Source organism: Periophthalmus magnuspinnatus, chromosome 24 (genome assembly GCF_009829125.3).
Source record: "Periophthalmus magnuspinnatus isolate fPerMag1 chromosome 24, fPerMag1.2.pri, whole genome shotgun sequence".
NCBI classification, from domain to species: Eukaryota; Metazoa; Chordata; class Actinopteri; order Gobiiformes; family Gobiidae; genus Periophthalmus; species Periophthalmus magnuspinnatus.
Genome location: NC_047149.1, coordinates 14,424,052 through 14,438,514, shown reverse-complemented (window position 1 = coordinate 14,438,514; position 14,463 = coordinate 14,424,052). Strand labels below are relative to the sequence as shown.

The following is a 14,463-nucleotide window of genomic DNA, read 5'->3' as shown; positions in this document are numbered from 1 at the left end:
TCTTAAAGGTGCACTCTGCAACCTTTTTTGAGGGGTTACGTTATCTGCTCGTCTCCATGATTATGTTACTGCTTTCCTGGAGTTCTCCACAGTAGTAAGTAGTAAGTAAGTAATAAACACACACACACGCACCCCCCCCCCCCCCCCCCATATATATATATATATATATATATATATATATATATATATATATATATATATATATATATATATATATATATATATATATATATATATATATATGCGTGTGTGGATTATTCAAGGCATATACAAAATACAAGATTACACATGTTACAAGGTAAAGACTACATTTAATAACTTTAAATGTAGAATTTAAATCTTGAATTTAAGTTGGGAAGTACCTATGTATTTAGTTGAAGCATGAAGAAATGTAATGAATCCTTGGATTCCTCTAATCTTTACAAATATAGTGTAGGCCATGTTGGAGTGGTCAAACATGCTTAGGCTTGAATGATGATTTCCCTTGTATTAGCCCATCATCAACATTAAAGATTACCTGCATGCAGAATGTAACCTCTAGTCTTCTCCATCTAATCTATTAAATTACAAAAGTATGCTGTACATGACTCATTCATAGCCAGTGACTCATCTGTCAGTCCTGACCCCCATACCTCCTCCTCTACCTCTTCTCCTTATTACATTACAGAGCATGGCCACTGACTCAAGATGCTACTGCTGTTATCAGACACCAGTGCAAGGTCAAAATGTGTAGCTTCCCAAACTAAATATTATGTTGAAAGAACATGAAAAAGCACAGGGATGTAACAATTTATCCTTTAGATTATTTTAGAGGATGTTAGAAAAATTGTGATTAAGTAAATGCATTTACGTTTATGCAATGTCAGTCGAGGAATTCCAACACACATCACAAAGATCACTGTAATGATATTTTTTAAATTGCACAATTGGTTTGAAATGGTAACAAACAGCCCAGATTTTGCGTTTACCATCCGCAGATGTTAGAACCTGAGATAAGGGCCAATATAAACTGTATGGAGAGTATGAGTGAACACAGTCATAGAAAAACAAATAGACTGCCATAACTGAAGATCCTCATTTCCTCTTTGCTGTTGTTGCAGATGTAAACTCTACATCAGCCGAGTGACAACCGACACAACATCTGCTTGTTCTCATTCTTTCAAAAGTGCACATTTCAACGCATTTCAGATCGAGCTCATTCACTGCCTGACATGCAACACCCCAATCACAAACAGATGAACCACAATATTACGTTAATTTATATTTGATGTAATTCTGCATGCATAAGAAGTAGTTTACTGAGTCACATTGTTTTATTACTTGTATAATATTCAAAAATGGAAGGCCAGTATTTCCTACTTAGATAAATGTACAGTGATATTTGTACTGCTAAGAGGGATGATATTAGTTGTGGTAGTTACGGTAGTATCATTGGTAATTTCTTTACTTACTCAAACATATATGTTAAGATTTGTTTATTCTTGTTCATTTTTAGGTGCAGTTTTACTTCTGTTTCTGACATATTTACTGCATGAAATTGTCTCTCTGATACAAATTTAACAGAACTATTGTAAATCCATTATTATAATTTGTGACACTTAGAAACACTTTGGACTTGGCCAGTGGTTGTGAACCTTTTGAAGACAGTTGGAGTGTATTAGAGGGAGTAATCCCTAATAACAGTGTCAGTTTCTTGGCCAGTGTCTTTTAGGTGTGTTCTGCTTAAATTCATCATGCTTAAGTGTTGGAAAACCTCTGAGTTTAGGGGTCAAAGAGGGTATATTGTGACTTTTAACACATTCAAATGCATCCTTATGTCAAAAAGCACACAAAAATAATATAATATTTTCTTAGAGCTTCTGTTAGTTTTCCCTTGTGGTAAATGTAGTTGTTCAAGCATTTTTCGACTCACTGTTTTGAACACGTACACAGTTAAAATCCTCCTCGTGTCCTTTTTAAAACAATATCGTCATCTTCTCCGTCGACCTCCAACAGTTGTTACTTCGACATTCCAAAGTAACAAGCTAAAGATGTTTTTTTTAATGAATGACTTGGTGAATTTTGCAAACCCTTTCAAGCCAATATGTGTAAAGATAATTTGATTTAAATTGAAGACAATGTCGTAAGTAGTTTGTTTAGATTTTAACCTCAGACACCACTGGACCAGTTTTAATACTTATTCCCTGTAAGGGTGATGTAATACTGTTATTAAATGAGCCTGGATATCAGTGATATTATATCACTCATATATGATATAATATATATATAATATATATATAATATAATATAATATATATATATATATATATATATATATATATATATATATATATATATATATATATATATATATATATATATATATATATATATATATATATATATATATATATATATATATATATATATGTATGTATATGTGACTATTTCCTTTACCACACTTTAATGCACTAATTCCATATTCCTCTCTCTCCTCCTATCTTCTGTGCAGTTTTCTATTGCAAATCAAACCATCTACTCATGTAAGTCAACTACTACTACTAGCATAATAAGGATAGAGTGTCATATCTGGAAGACAGAGTAGAATACCAGTGCCAATTTTGAAACAGAAAGATATGAGCAAATTAAAAATAACATTTGGTCCGACCTATTGAATTGTGCCATCTAGTGGAACAAACAAGGATGGTTCAGGATGGTATTATTTGAAAGAAAAATGAATTTGAAAAGGTTTAAATCTTTAGAAACTGGCATATGCTCTAATTAAAATAAGGTTTTTGTGGATGCAATTTTGCTATTTAACCACTAGATACCAAAATCATAAAATAATTAAACATGTGATTTGGGGTGCTCAAGGCAAAATGTAACTTCCCCTTTCCGCCTGCGCACAGTATGTACCAAAAACATAGTGTAATCTGCATGACAGATCAATCTTCTGTAATGTTCTGGATATTTTTCCACTGGGAATAAATCTGACAAAGTAACAGCCTCCTAAGCTTTATAGTGACAGGTGGGGTGCTCTACAGAGAGGTTAAGTGGTCTGCTGGTTTAAGCTGCTACTGACAGTGGTACCTTCTGCAGACTGGCTGGCAGAAAGACCCCCTCAGGCTGGCCCCACGACAAGTCACAGGACTTGTGACCGCTGGAAGTGGTCAGACGGTTGCTCTCATTTTGGAATGTGAAGTTGATTTGAATGGTATTACCCTAATTAAGTGGCACGGTATTTTGTGATTAAACTCCAGCTGGCTTTGGCTGTTTATAATTGGTTTATTTTCATTAATAGCACAAGGGGAAAACCCATGATCAGCCCAAATTTTCAAATTACACCACTTACTGCTATCCAACTATTATCAGAGTGAATATTATACTGACTTTTTTGAGACAATAAAAATCCATACAAAATAAGATATAAACAATGGCTCTCAAAAAGTTTAATGTCCTTTCAAGTTTCAATAAAACACATGGTTACAAACAGCATATACAAAAATGCCCCCATATGGCCCTTTGATGCTCTCTCGTCCTTTGGCAGTAACCAAAAACATTTCTTCATTCCAACATTTGGGATTAGGATTAAGGATTTGTTTTGTTAAAATCAATTTTAGGAAATAAATGGGTCAGTCAGTCTTCTCACGCTTCTGCCTGTGCATCTTCTTTTTAAGCTGCAGTGTTTTCAGCTCCGTCATGGTGGAAAATGTCCTGTAGACCCACACCATCTACACGACAAAATCATATGTTGGGTTGCTACAATGATTGGACAAAGATGTTGCTGATTATTATTAAGAACTAGCACTTACAACGATAATGACTGTGTTCATCAAAAGAGGAATGGAAAATACCAAAGATATGAACATGCCCTTGGAATCAAAGTATTGGAAATTAGAAAAAGACCTGAAAAACAAAAACTAAATTATTAACTGTTGTGTGTACTTTATATACTTGTGGGTAGAGGCTGTGACTGCATGCTGGGTCCAAAGACAAAAATTGTAGAAAAGAAAGAACAGATTCACACTGCAAGAGTTCCCAATTAAATAATATATATATTTTTTAAAAGCACCACAATGTGATGTTTTGGGGTCTGAAGAAGGACTTGTACTTTATTTACTACATATAATCAGTGGTGGAAGGTAATGAAGTACAAGTAGTAAAGTACTGTACTTAAGTAGAGTTTTTAGGTACCTGTACCTGTAAGTTTACAGTGAATACTTTTTACTTTGACTTCGCTACATTTGAGAGCAAGTATCTCTTCTTTCTACTCCACTACATTTTTTAACTGGACTGAAAAGTAAGAAGTACTTTTCATATTCAGAATGTTACCATGTTCATGGTAACATCCTGACTACAGTTTTTGAGTTCAAGCTTTGAGCAAGCAAAAATAAATACACAATATTCACAAGAAAAATTAAACTATTAATTTATATTGTTACTGTTGACAAAAATATGCAAAATTTGTAATCAATATCGCTACATTTAACACTTTAACAAATTAAAAATACTTGTGTACTCTAAAGTGCATTTTTAAACGGGTAATTAAATATTATTACTTACGACTTTTTCATGTGATACTTTTGCTTAAGTAAATTTTTAGCTATGTACTTTTACTTAAATCCACCACTGCCTATAGTACCTAATAATACTATTACCTCCAGTTCATGGCTGCCAACTCGTTCAAATACTCTGCACTGTACACTAAGCCGGCTGTAAAAAAATCACATATGAATTATCAAATAGTTAGCACAATTTAAAAAAAATCTATAGAGCGTATAAAAACCCACCCATGAGCAAGAAGTGACAAATCTGTGCTTTGTAGAATTTGCATGTCACCAGAGTCACAAATAAACACACAAAATGAAAACTAACCAACCCTATGAGCCAGGGCTCCGACCACTGCACCTGCGACAACAAAAGAATACAGAATCAAGTAAGAAAATGTATGGAATTCTGTTGACACACGATTAACAGGGAAAGAAAATAAATAAGTGTACTTACAGACAAGAGGAACGTCCATATTGATGTAATTCGTAAATTACTAAAGCCATCTATTGGAATTGAGCTCATATTTTGTGCCTTTGGATCTGCCATCTTACAAAACTAAGACAATCACAAAATTAAAGTTAGCTTAGCTGTGATGCTCATCAGTAAACAAGACAAATGCGGAAGAATCGTGTCGCATAAAAATTACGTCAGCGAAGGACCTCCCATAGAAAACGAAATTTCTGTTTATTGTTTTATCAAAAGTATGATACATAAGCACGCAATACACCTGTAATTATGTGTATAATAATCACCAATTAAGAAAAAAAAATTTTAAAACCACATAATTAAAAAAGTTTATTCACACCAGACACGTTTATTTAGACCTACACCTTGTTTTTTCACCTTGCGCAACAACCAAAAACAAATGGGTCCTACTTGCTAATATTCCCACCCTAACAATTCTACATTTCAATTACCACCAAAAGTGTTCCTATTATAAATTTCTCAAGGACTCTGAACTTATACTTTGAGTCTTGAATGATGCAAATCAATACAAATAATAGGCCAAACATAAAAATGGAATAGTCAAAATACTGACACTGTAGACACAACACAGCAATTCTGTAAATGCACTGACCGCTTTGTTGTTGCAAGGCTATTGATGCTTATTTTAATGGAATTGATTAATTATAAGTTTCATGTTGATGTTTTGGTCACTCAAATGCAGCACCGTGTAGAAAATATAGCATTCAGTCCAATTTTACGTTAATCTTCAGGGCCAGTTTTGTCCTTGATGGAAATCAGATGAAAATGTAGTAACGACTGACATAGGGGTTGAATATCCCAGAGCAAAATTGTATAAGCCAAGCATCAGACACTTCCAGGTGCACTTCAGAGCTTTCCTCATATTCTGAAAAACAAAAAACAACGTTAGTCTGACTAAGCAGTGGTTTCACACAGGATAAACATGTCTGGACATTGAATATGTACATGGAGATCTGTTAAGCTGGAGACCCAAATCATTTTAACACAGTGGAATGCTCAGAAGTCCTATAAGGAGTTTGCTCCGGTTATAAACAAACATTAGGACTCTATTGTCTCAACTTGGAGCAAGGAGGAAATGGGCCGAGCATCTGAAGCGGATGGAAGTGGCTGGATATTTTTTCTTTTTTTTCATTTTAAAAGTGTACTGTGAAACTTTTTTTTTTTTAATTAATAACTTAAGTTAATTGGGCATCCAGCTCAGCTACATTCTTATATAAATTGCATCATTACAGGAAAAGCAAAGGAAAATTCCACATGGCAATTACTTTGTGCATGTTGTTGAAGAACTCACCTTTCTCACTTTTTTGTACTTTTCCTTCTTCCTTTTTTTTTTGTCTTCTTGTGCTTTCTCTTGCTCCTCATCATATACTGTCAAAGGTTGATAGCTTGCTGGGAAGAAGGTTAAAAGCACCTCTCTGTGGCACGTAACATTGGAGGTCTCAGCGTTGTTGATCCCATTCTCCAACACTGGCTGAATGTCAAAGGAGGAAGAGTCCTCTACACTGTCCACATAATTCACATAACGTTCATATCTTGTCCCAGATACATTGTCTCGCACTGCATTTCTTTCAAATAGTTGTGAGGTAAGAGAATTGGTCTTCATCTTGTAATATCTAATGGAAAAACAGATTTAGTTTTCTGGTCAGGGTGTCAACAAATGTTTTGTGCCTGAGTGGAAATGCATTCCAGTGGACCGCCTTCTGTGAGGATTTGGCACAGAGCCTTTAAAGGTACAAATCCTTCCTTCTCACAAGACCACCCTTAATGGGTTTTAGGCTTTAATCTCAGATCCTTTTAAATCAAAACAAATCAAAATTACATTATCAAGGGCAAGGATAGATAGAAGATAGAAAGAATAAGACGGCAAAACTTACATCAAGAAACGTGTGTCAAAACCTATTTATTTTTTATATCAATGTATAATTACTTAAAATATAGCTGTTACAATAACACAGAACCTCAAAAAAAAGCTACTGGTTTTCATGGTTGGCTGGTCCCAATGCAGCGCTCTGGCCACGGTCTGGATCTTTGAGGCGCAGGACACGGATGATTTTACTCACCGGAAGAGATCTGAGGCAAAAACAAACATAATAAATTTCACTGTCAACAGGCAATTTGTAGATAAACGCACTGATGCCCTTTCCCACAGAATCCTATGTATACATTTATAAGACCTTCACTGCTCCACAAACAGCACAGCCATTTCTCAAAAATTATGTTGTCATATAAGAACTAAAACAACAATTGTTTTCTTTGGGCTGGTCCAGTTGCTTTGATAATAGAATCAAAATAAAGAATGGACTCTTACCCCATGTTCTGCGGAGTGAGGAAAATAAACTGTCGGTAAAGCTGTCCAGCAGCAACCTTCAGCATCATGTCCATAGAAATCCTCCTGTTCACCATGTCCTTCACAACATACATAAAAATGAATATAGTGGCAAGTGTTGAGGAATGTCAACTAAACAAATATATCTTCACCATATAGACGTCAAACTCGTCAAGACAGCGAAAAGGTGCCTCAGTGATGGCCCAGAGTGAGAGAACAAAGCAGACGGTGGAGAAGGAGCGCTCGCCTCCAGACAGTGAGCGCATGTCACTCAGGTCAGCCTTGTTCCCTGGACCCGGCTGAACCTACCAATACAAGCACACTCACATCTACAATTTCAAACTAAAGTAAAAATGTAGCCTCTATTTGTGGTCTTCAGTATATTTTATATATTATTATTTTATGTGTAAACACTAAGTTTTTTCATAACTTTTCAATGCTTACCGAAATGGAGAGGGTTTCATCCTTGTGGTTGAATGTCATGGTTCCTGTGTAGCCTCTTTGAGCCAGCATGCTATCAAAGTAGTATTTACAGCGAGCAGAAAGAAATCTGAATGGAAAAGAAAAGGTTTCAAAAATATATTAAATTTATGATTTTTTATATTACAAATTAAATTAAATAACCAGTGTAACTAACATAACTTAAACTTACCTTCTGAGCTCAGCGTAAACCTGCAGTCTGTCGTTCAGAACATTATCAAGGCTTTTGATGAAGCTGTTGAGGTTCTTCATCTGTTGTGCCATGTTTTTATAGTTCTCCAGAGCCTCATGGTACTGCCTGTACAACAGTGTGTGAGATAATGGCAGTGCCCGGGAAAGATCAAAAGATTACATATTAAACCATTTTAGGCATGTTTTTGATGAGGGAACATGTCAGAAAACTAAAAAAAAAAAAAAAACCACTTTGCATAATACGCCCTCTTTAAATGTGTATGCAACGCAATAGGTCCACACCTTACAACTTCCTCACGGTCGCCTTGTTGCTCCTGTTGAGTGCTAATCTTAACTTTGAGGCGGTTGATCTCGGTGTCCAGACTGCGGGCCGTTCGGCGCACCTCCAGACGCTCTGCACAGATCTCTGAAGCTTTGGCAATTGAAGCCTGAGCAGATATAGAAAACGCTCAAATACTGTATCCATATTAAGTATAACATAATATCACAGGTAAACAAAAAAAAACTGAGTGTACCTCTAGCTCGTTCTCTTTGCTGTTGAGATTATTTTCCTGAGTTTGTATATTGTTCAGATGAGCAGCACGTTTTTCATCATAGTGTTTTTTATGATGTCTGCACTTCAACACTTCCTGATCAGTTTTACCGAGCTCATCCTGTAAAATAATATATTTGATTATATGGTTTAATGTAAAGAAAGTGACCAAAGTTGATTATATTCATGCTCATGAATACAAAGGTTTACTTTGACAAAGTCTGCTTCCTCAGCGATAGTGTTTATCTGGTCTTTGTGCTGCTTGTACTTCCGCTCTGCCTTATCATATGATGCCTTTAGGTCAGCCATCTGAATCTTTGCTTCTTCATACTCTGTGCGTTTGGAAGTGATTTTTGAAACAATATCCTGAAGATCTTCCTCCTGTAGAAGAAGCAGAGTAAACATATTTTATTATTTTCTTGATATTGTTGGAATACATTTCAATTATCGCTATCATTTTAAAATATGATATATTTTACCAAAGGACTAAGATCTTCTGATTGGGGCTCTTCCACATTTTGCAGGTCAGTGAGCTCAAGCTGCAACTTCGTGATCTTGTTCTGTAACAAACAATTAATGCATTTGAAATTTTGAATAAAAAGAATAAAAATAAAATAGTTTGAATAAAAAAAAGTTTACTTCGACATATCTCTGCTCTGCATGTGCTCTTCTCAGCAAAGAATCGTTTTGTCTTACATCATCATCCATCTTCTTCAGCTGTCGGTTAAAGCGAGACGACTGGCCAGTCTGGTTTTCTAGCTCTCTCTGCAAGTGTCTGACAAAAATAATTGTGAATTATTTAGTTGCCAACATACTTTCATATGAATTTTGGTAGGCATCCCTTTTGTCTTACATACCTTATCTCCTCCTCCACATCCCCAGACAAGTAGTTGGCCCTTTGCTGTTCTGCTGCATAACTGCGGTTAGGAAAGATCTGATCACCATCTTTAGAAAAGGCCTGGGTACAGTTTTGAGGAGGGTTTCGGCCTTGAATCACTCTTCTTGCTTCTGTACGATTCTGCACACATCACCAGTGCAATGCAAATGAAAAACAAAGTAGACAGAAATAAAGAAACATTTACCTTTTTGGCTTGTCAGTCCATGTAAATGTATAGCTTGAAGTTGTTACCTTTATAAGAAGAACAGTTTCAATGCCCCTTTGGTCAATAAGGCAGTTGGCTACAGCTGGGTCCTCGATCTCCAGTGCTTGAAGCACAGAGGGATACTCCGGATGATTCACACCTCTGATAAAGCAGCAATATTTGAGTTACAATCTTTCAAAATGGCAGCAAAATACATTAAAGACTATTGAATACACTTGTTCACACCTCCTCGTTGTGTCATGCACCTTTGGCAAAAAGGTGCTGGTTATAATGGTGGGCCTTCGTCCTGATGGGAACACTCGAGCCATAAGCCCTTGCAGTACTTTCTCATCGTCATGGTTATCACATATGAAGGCCAGCAAAAGACTTTTAAAGCACACCTCCACTGCTAAGGCATGGTCTGGGTCCTTCAGGCTGACTAGAAAACCTACAAACGTGATAGAAAATTTATTAGTTTATAAGTACTTTTTCTATATTAGCTATAGTCTGGTCTGGGGAGGAGTGTACCTAAAGGTCCACGAGGAATATGTCTGAACTGGCCTCTGCGGTGAGCCTCCTGAATGGCATTAAGAAGAGCAGGCATGTGTTCTCCAAAGCGGCGCAGACGATTGGAACGACTGCTCTCCAATGTTTGAAGGTTTCTCCTATTGGCTACCATGGACTTGGTAAGGGCATCATTCTCTCGCCTGTAAGCAGGTACAATGCATGTGACACTAAAGTAATGTGGATAAAAAGGTATCTTTACAGTAAATTAATTATTTGACAAGAATCAATTCATTACATGCTCAAAAATACAAAAATCAACGTCCTTGATTTAGACACCATTCATTTACATACATAATAACTTTTGTCACCTTAGTAATTTGTATCATTGGTCTACCTCATCTTTGCTTGCTCTTCTTTGGCCCGGCCACAGGCGTGTTGGTACTGATCAATCTGCTGCCCCAGAGTGGAGATTTGGTGTCTCAGGTTTTCAATTTCTGTCTTAATCTGTTGTATTTTCTCCATCCTGGCCTGGCTCTCAGCTCCTGTGGTCTGACTAATGCTACACACAAACAATAATGTTAGGAGAGTTAATATGCATGATGATGTCACAGTGTCAGCATAAGGAGGATCATACCTCAGCTTCAAATCATTTATTCTTGTTGAGAGTTGAATTTTATCCTTTTCTAGATCTCTTAGGTTTGCCCTGCATCTGTGAACAGTGAGCTAAAGAAGAAATATCAAGACAAAAATGATCACACTTTTATACATTCAGTAAAAACGGTTTGAAGTGCATGTAACACTTTTGACTTTAGTAAACATCATTCGATTCAGGATTTTCTTGCTTAGTTTTCCCCAGTCTGACAATTTTTGTGTATAATTTGACTTCCTGGTTGGACATGGGCCACAGATAACGGTTACCTGTCAACCAAACTTATTATACTGTAATTACAAAAAAAATGTATTCACAAACATCCACTTGACTAATGTAAAACTAAATACTGACCACAATTCCCATCAAATGAAGTAATCATTAGAAAAACATGACAACCTGCCATGTGCACTTGAATGTTTGTAGATATGTGTGAGTATTTCTGACCTCGCTGGATTTCAGAAGAGAATAGAGTCTCTGAGTTTCGGCTTTAAGCTCAGCACATTTAGGTTGAAGCTCTTGGACTTGCAGAGTGATCTTTTCTAACTGTTCTTGGGTTTGTTTGTAGCTTTTCTCTGCCTCTTCAATCTTAATCTGTGCAATAATGGAAAATAACACACCCATTAGAGTAGTGAGGTTTACTTTTGTAAGATCCCGTGCAACAATGGTGAAAAAGCGGTGACAATTGAGACATCCAGACAGATTCATTATAAAATCCAAACATAAATACAGCTGTATCTCAATTTATTTTGGGATTTTACAATGGTGAGAAACCCACCTTCCATTCTTCTACTTTCTCATCATATTTCTTTGTTGACTTCTTGTCAGCTCCAAGCTTCTCTTTCAATGGTTCCAGCTCCTTCTCCATTTCCAGCACCTGCCCCAAAAGAAAAACACATTGTTTCAGATACTAAAGTCCTTGGACTGGGAGCGCAGTATATTTCTCACCAAAGCCCAGGCCATTTGTTTCTGCAGTTCCTCAAGTTTGGTGTGCATTTCATCCAGAGATGCCAGACTTTTGTAGCGGTCTTCTTTTTCAAGATATTTACGCTTCAAGTCCTTCAGTAACTGTCAAAAACACAAATACAACTACAGGTGCTACTTGCAGGAACCCTCTTATATATATACAAATAATCTAATATAATACAAGACAGATGTGATGCAGGCATTTACCTCACTGTGTTGTTCAACTTTATCTTCTGTAACAGACTTTGTTGATTTGATGTGGACAAAGTCTTCTCTCATCTGCTCCAGCTGAGTAGCTTTCATGAAAAACTACACAGAAAAAAAGTTGTTTTGTTTTCCACTGTTAAAGCAAAAATAAAACCAAACACGCTCAAAAATGAACCTGGTATTTGTCCCCCTCTCCTTTGGAATGAAGGAAGTATTTACTCATTTCTTGTGTAAGAATGGACACAGGGTTATTGACCTTTGAAAATCATAAAACATACATTTTACTGTGCCTTTACACATGAACTGTCCAAAAAAACAACAACCAAAAAAACCCCCAACAAAAACACAATGTGTATTCCTTTCACTACTACTACTACTACTACTACTACTACTACTACTACTACTACTACTACTACTACTACTACTACTACTACTACTACTACTACTACTACTACTACTACTACTACTACTGCTACTGCTACTGCTACTGCTACTGCTACTGCTACTGCTACTACACACTACTGTGTATTGGCAACAAAAATTGTAAATGCTTACCTGGATATTAAAGTTATCCAAGATACATAAAAGTTCATCCTTTTTGGTGGTAACAACTTGACCTATAAAATAAAAATCTCAGTGTCTGATAAACCAGTGCTAATGTAATAAACTGCTGATATTGGTGACATACCTGCTTTACTTTTCAATTTATAAGTTCTCAGCCCATCGTGTGATATTCTCATGTCTATTGTAATTGATGAGCCATATACGTCAGGTTTAAAGGCATCTCTTCCTTTATTACGCAGAGTAATGGACACTTCTGCAGAACTAAAAACAAACACGCAAACTAGTAATAACAAAACTGAACAAAACTTTTAAAAAAAAGTCCCCTTACCTTTCACCTTCCTTGACAAAGCCCTTGAGTGCCACACCTCTGTTTGTAGCTTGTGCATTTCCACCAAGGGCAACAATAAGAGCTGTTAGAATGGCACTTTTCCCACCTGACAAGGAAACATTTCGAATACACAAAAATGTAACGTATGTAATGTATTTACTTACAACTTAACATTTTAGCAAAGCACAATATAAAACTATTTTCAAATCTGTTGCAGAAGTATCTGCAAGATGCATTCTTCTGGAATAAGTATGTAATGTGTGATTTGATTACAAGTTATTTAAGTTATATTATTATTATTATTATTATTATTATTGTTGTTGTTGTTGTAAGCATTATTATAATTAATATTATTAATAATTTATATAAGTTTTTTTTTTTTTGTGTCAAGTTTTGTACATTTTTGACACTTCACTATGACTATATAAGAGTACTTTCTTTTGTAATGGAATTTTAATGTACAATTTTGTCCAACTATAATATTTTTTTAAAGTGAACTGTGTAATTCTTATGCTGGGTGGTCCACCACATGCTTGTCTCCATGGAGAGGTTATTTATTTGCCTGAAATGTTTCTCGCACACATAAAAACATGCATTGATAGTGCGAGTGTGCCTCTTCACAGATCTGACCTGTAACTTGGCCAGGTGGATGCTTGTCTCCATGGAGATAAAGAGAACATTGTAGGCAAATCAATAACATCTCTGTGGAGACAAGCAGGTAGCAAACCCTCCACCAGAAAAGTTACATACAAATTACATCTGCATTAAAACCAGTACATGCATTCAACTTACTTCCATTATTTCCAACAACAAAGTTTACATTTGAGCCAAATGCAAAGGGACCTAGGAGCGAATGGCACATGAAGTTCTTGAGGGTGATGCTCTCCACGATCCCAGCATCACTTACTACCTCACCCGCAGCCAGCAGCTACACACACACACAAAACGACAACACACGCGGAATTCATTTGAATGCTTCCACACATCAATTTACGATCATTTACAGAGCCATTATTGTACCGGTCCCGTCAGAAGATCGTCTACTTCACTGTCGTCAACATTTTCGTCTCGCTCCTCTTCCTCCCTCGCAGATCTGACTCGTTTACTGGGGTTGTCATTTAGCGAGCTGTTTCGTCGTTTGGACATTTTCGATTACAGCACTCCTTAGGCTTATCCAGAGAACAAAACGAACCCGGAAAAGTAAATAGACATAATGATGAAATTGTACACAGTTAAATAGTTGTCTGCACACAATTTAGATTAAGCTAGCAACTTTTAATGGAAGTAACCTCAAACTGATTTAGCAACACGTTTGTATTCTGTCATTCCTTAAGAAAGAATGAAGCTTAGCAACGCACTGGATAGTTGGGGTAGCTGCACGAGCATAAACCACATGAGTAAAACGCCTATCAGAGCAAGATGGTCGTTTATTTGACCAGTATATAGAATTATGTATCAGCCGTTAAAGTGTGTCATACCTAACTTAGCAGAAGAACACAAACCCATAATCATTTCCGTTCGCGCCCTCTGCTTTCTCATGGGGCTGTCTTCTTCTACTAGACATCTGTTTACTACACGCCTCCCTCCGGCATACTTAGGTATTACAAAAACACT

The 14,463-nt window shown here is 36.3% G+C and overlaps 2 protein-coding genes across 2 annotated transcripts; both read right to left on the bottom strand.

Moving 5' to 3' along the window:
• Positions 1-2,763: 2,763 nt before the first annotated feature.
• tmem18 (transmembrane protein 18) lies at positions 2,764-5,141 on the bottom strand. Its single transcript, XM_033990738.2, has 5 exons — positions 4,984-5,141; positions 4,770-4,887; positions 4,638-4,692; positions 3,792-3,885; positions 2,764-3,710 (listed from the first exon to the last, which is right to left on the bottom strand). Exons 1-5 carry the CDS (start codon positions 5,074-5,076, stop codon positions 3,612-3,614), a joined length of 459 nt encoding a protein of 152 aa, XP_033846629.1. The 5' UTR covers positions 5,077-5,141; the 3' UTR covers positions 2,764-3,611.
• A 1,752-nt stretch (positions 5,142-6,893) lies between these two features.
• Positions 6,894-14,422, bottom strand: si:dkey-119f1.1 (Structural maintenance of chromosomes protein 6-like). Its single transcript, XM_033990737.2, has 27 exons — positions 14,328-14,422; positions 13,870-14,018; positions 13,642-13,777; positions 12,850-12,955; positions 12,646-12,782; positions 12,513-12,574; positions 12,133-12,213; positions 11,958-12,059; positions 11,733-11,852; positions 11,563-11,661; positions 11,232-11,378; positions 10,770-10,858; positions 10,530-10,694; positions 10,157-10,335; positions 9,875-10,076; positions 9,676-9,790; positions 9,404-9,564; positions 9,186-9,321; positions 9,026-9,106; positions 8,757-8,927; positions 8,530-8,667; positions 8,297-8,442; positions 7,995-8,120; positions 7,787-7,892; positions 7,495-7,647; positions 7,325-7,422; positions 6,894-7,086 (listed from the first exon to the last, which is right to left on the bottom strand). Exons 2-27 carry the CDS (start codon positions 13,993-13,995, stop codon positions 6,987-6,989), a joined length of 3,282 nt encoding a protein of 1,093 aa, XP_033846628.1. The 5' UTR covers positions 13,996-14,018; positions 14,328-14,422; the 3' UTR covers positions 6,894-6,986.
• Between the last annotated feature and the right edge of the window lie 41 nt (positions 14,423-14,463).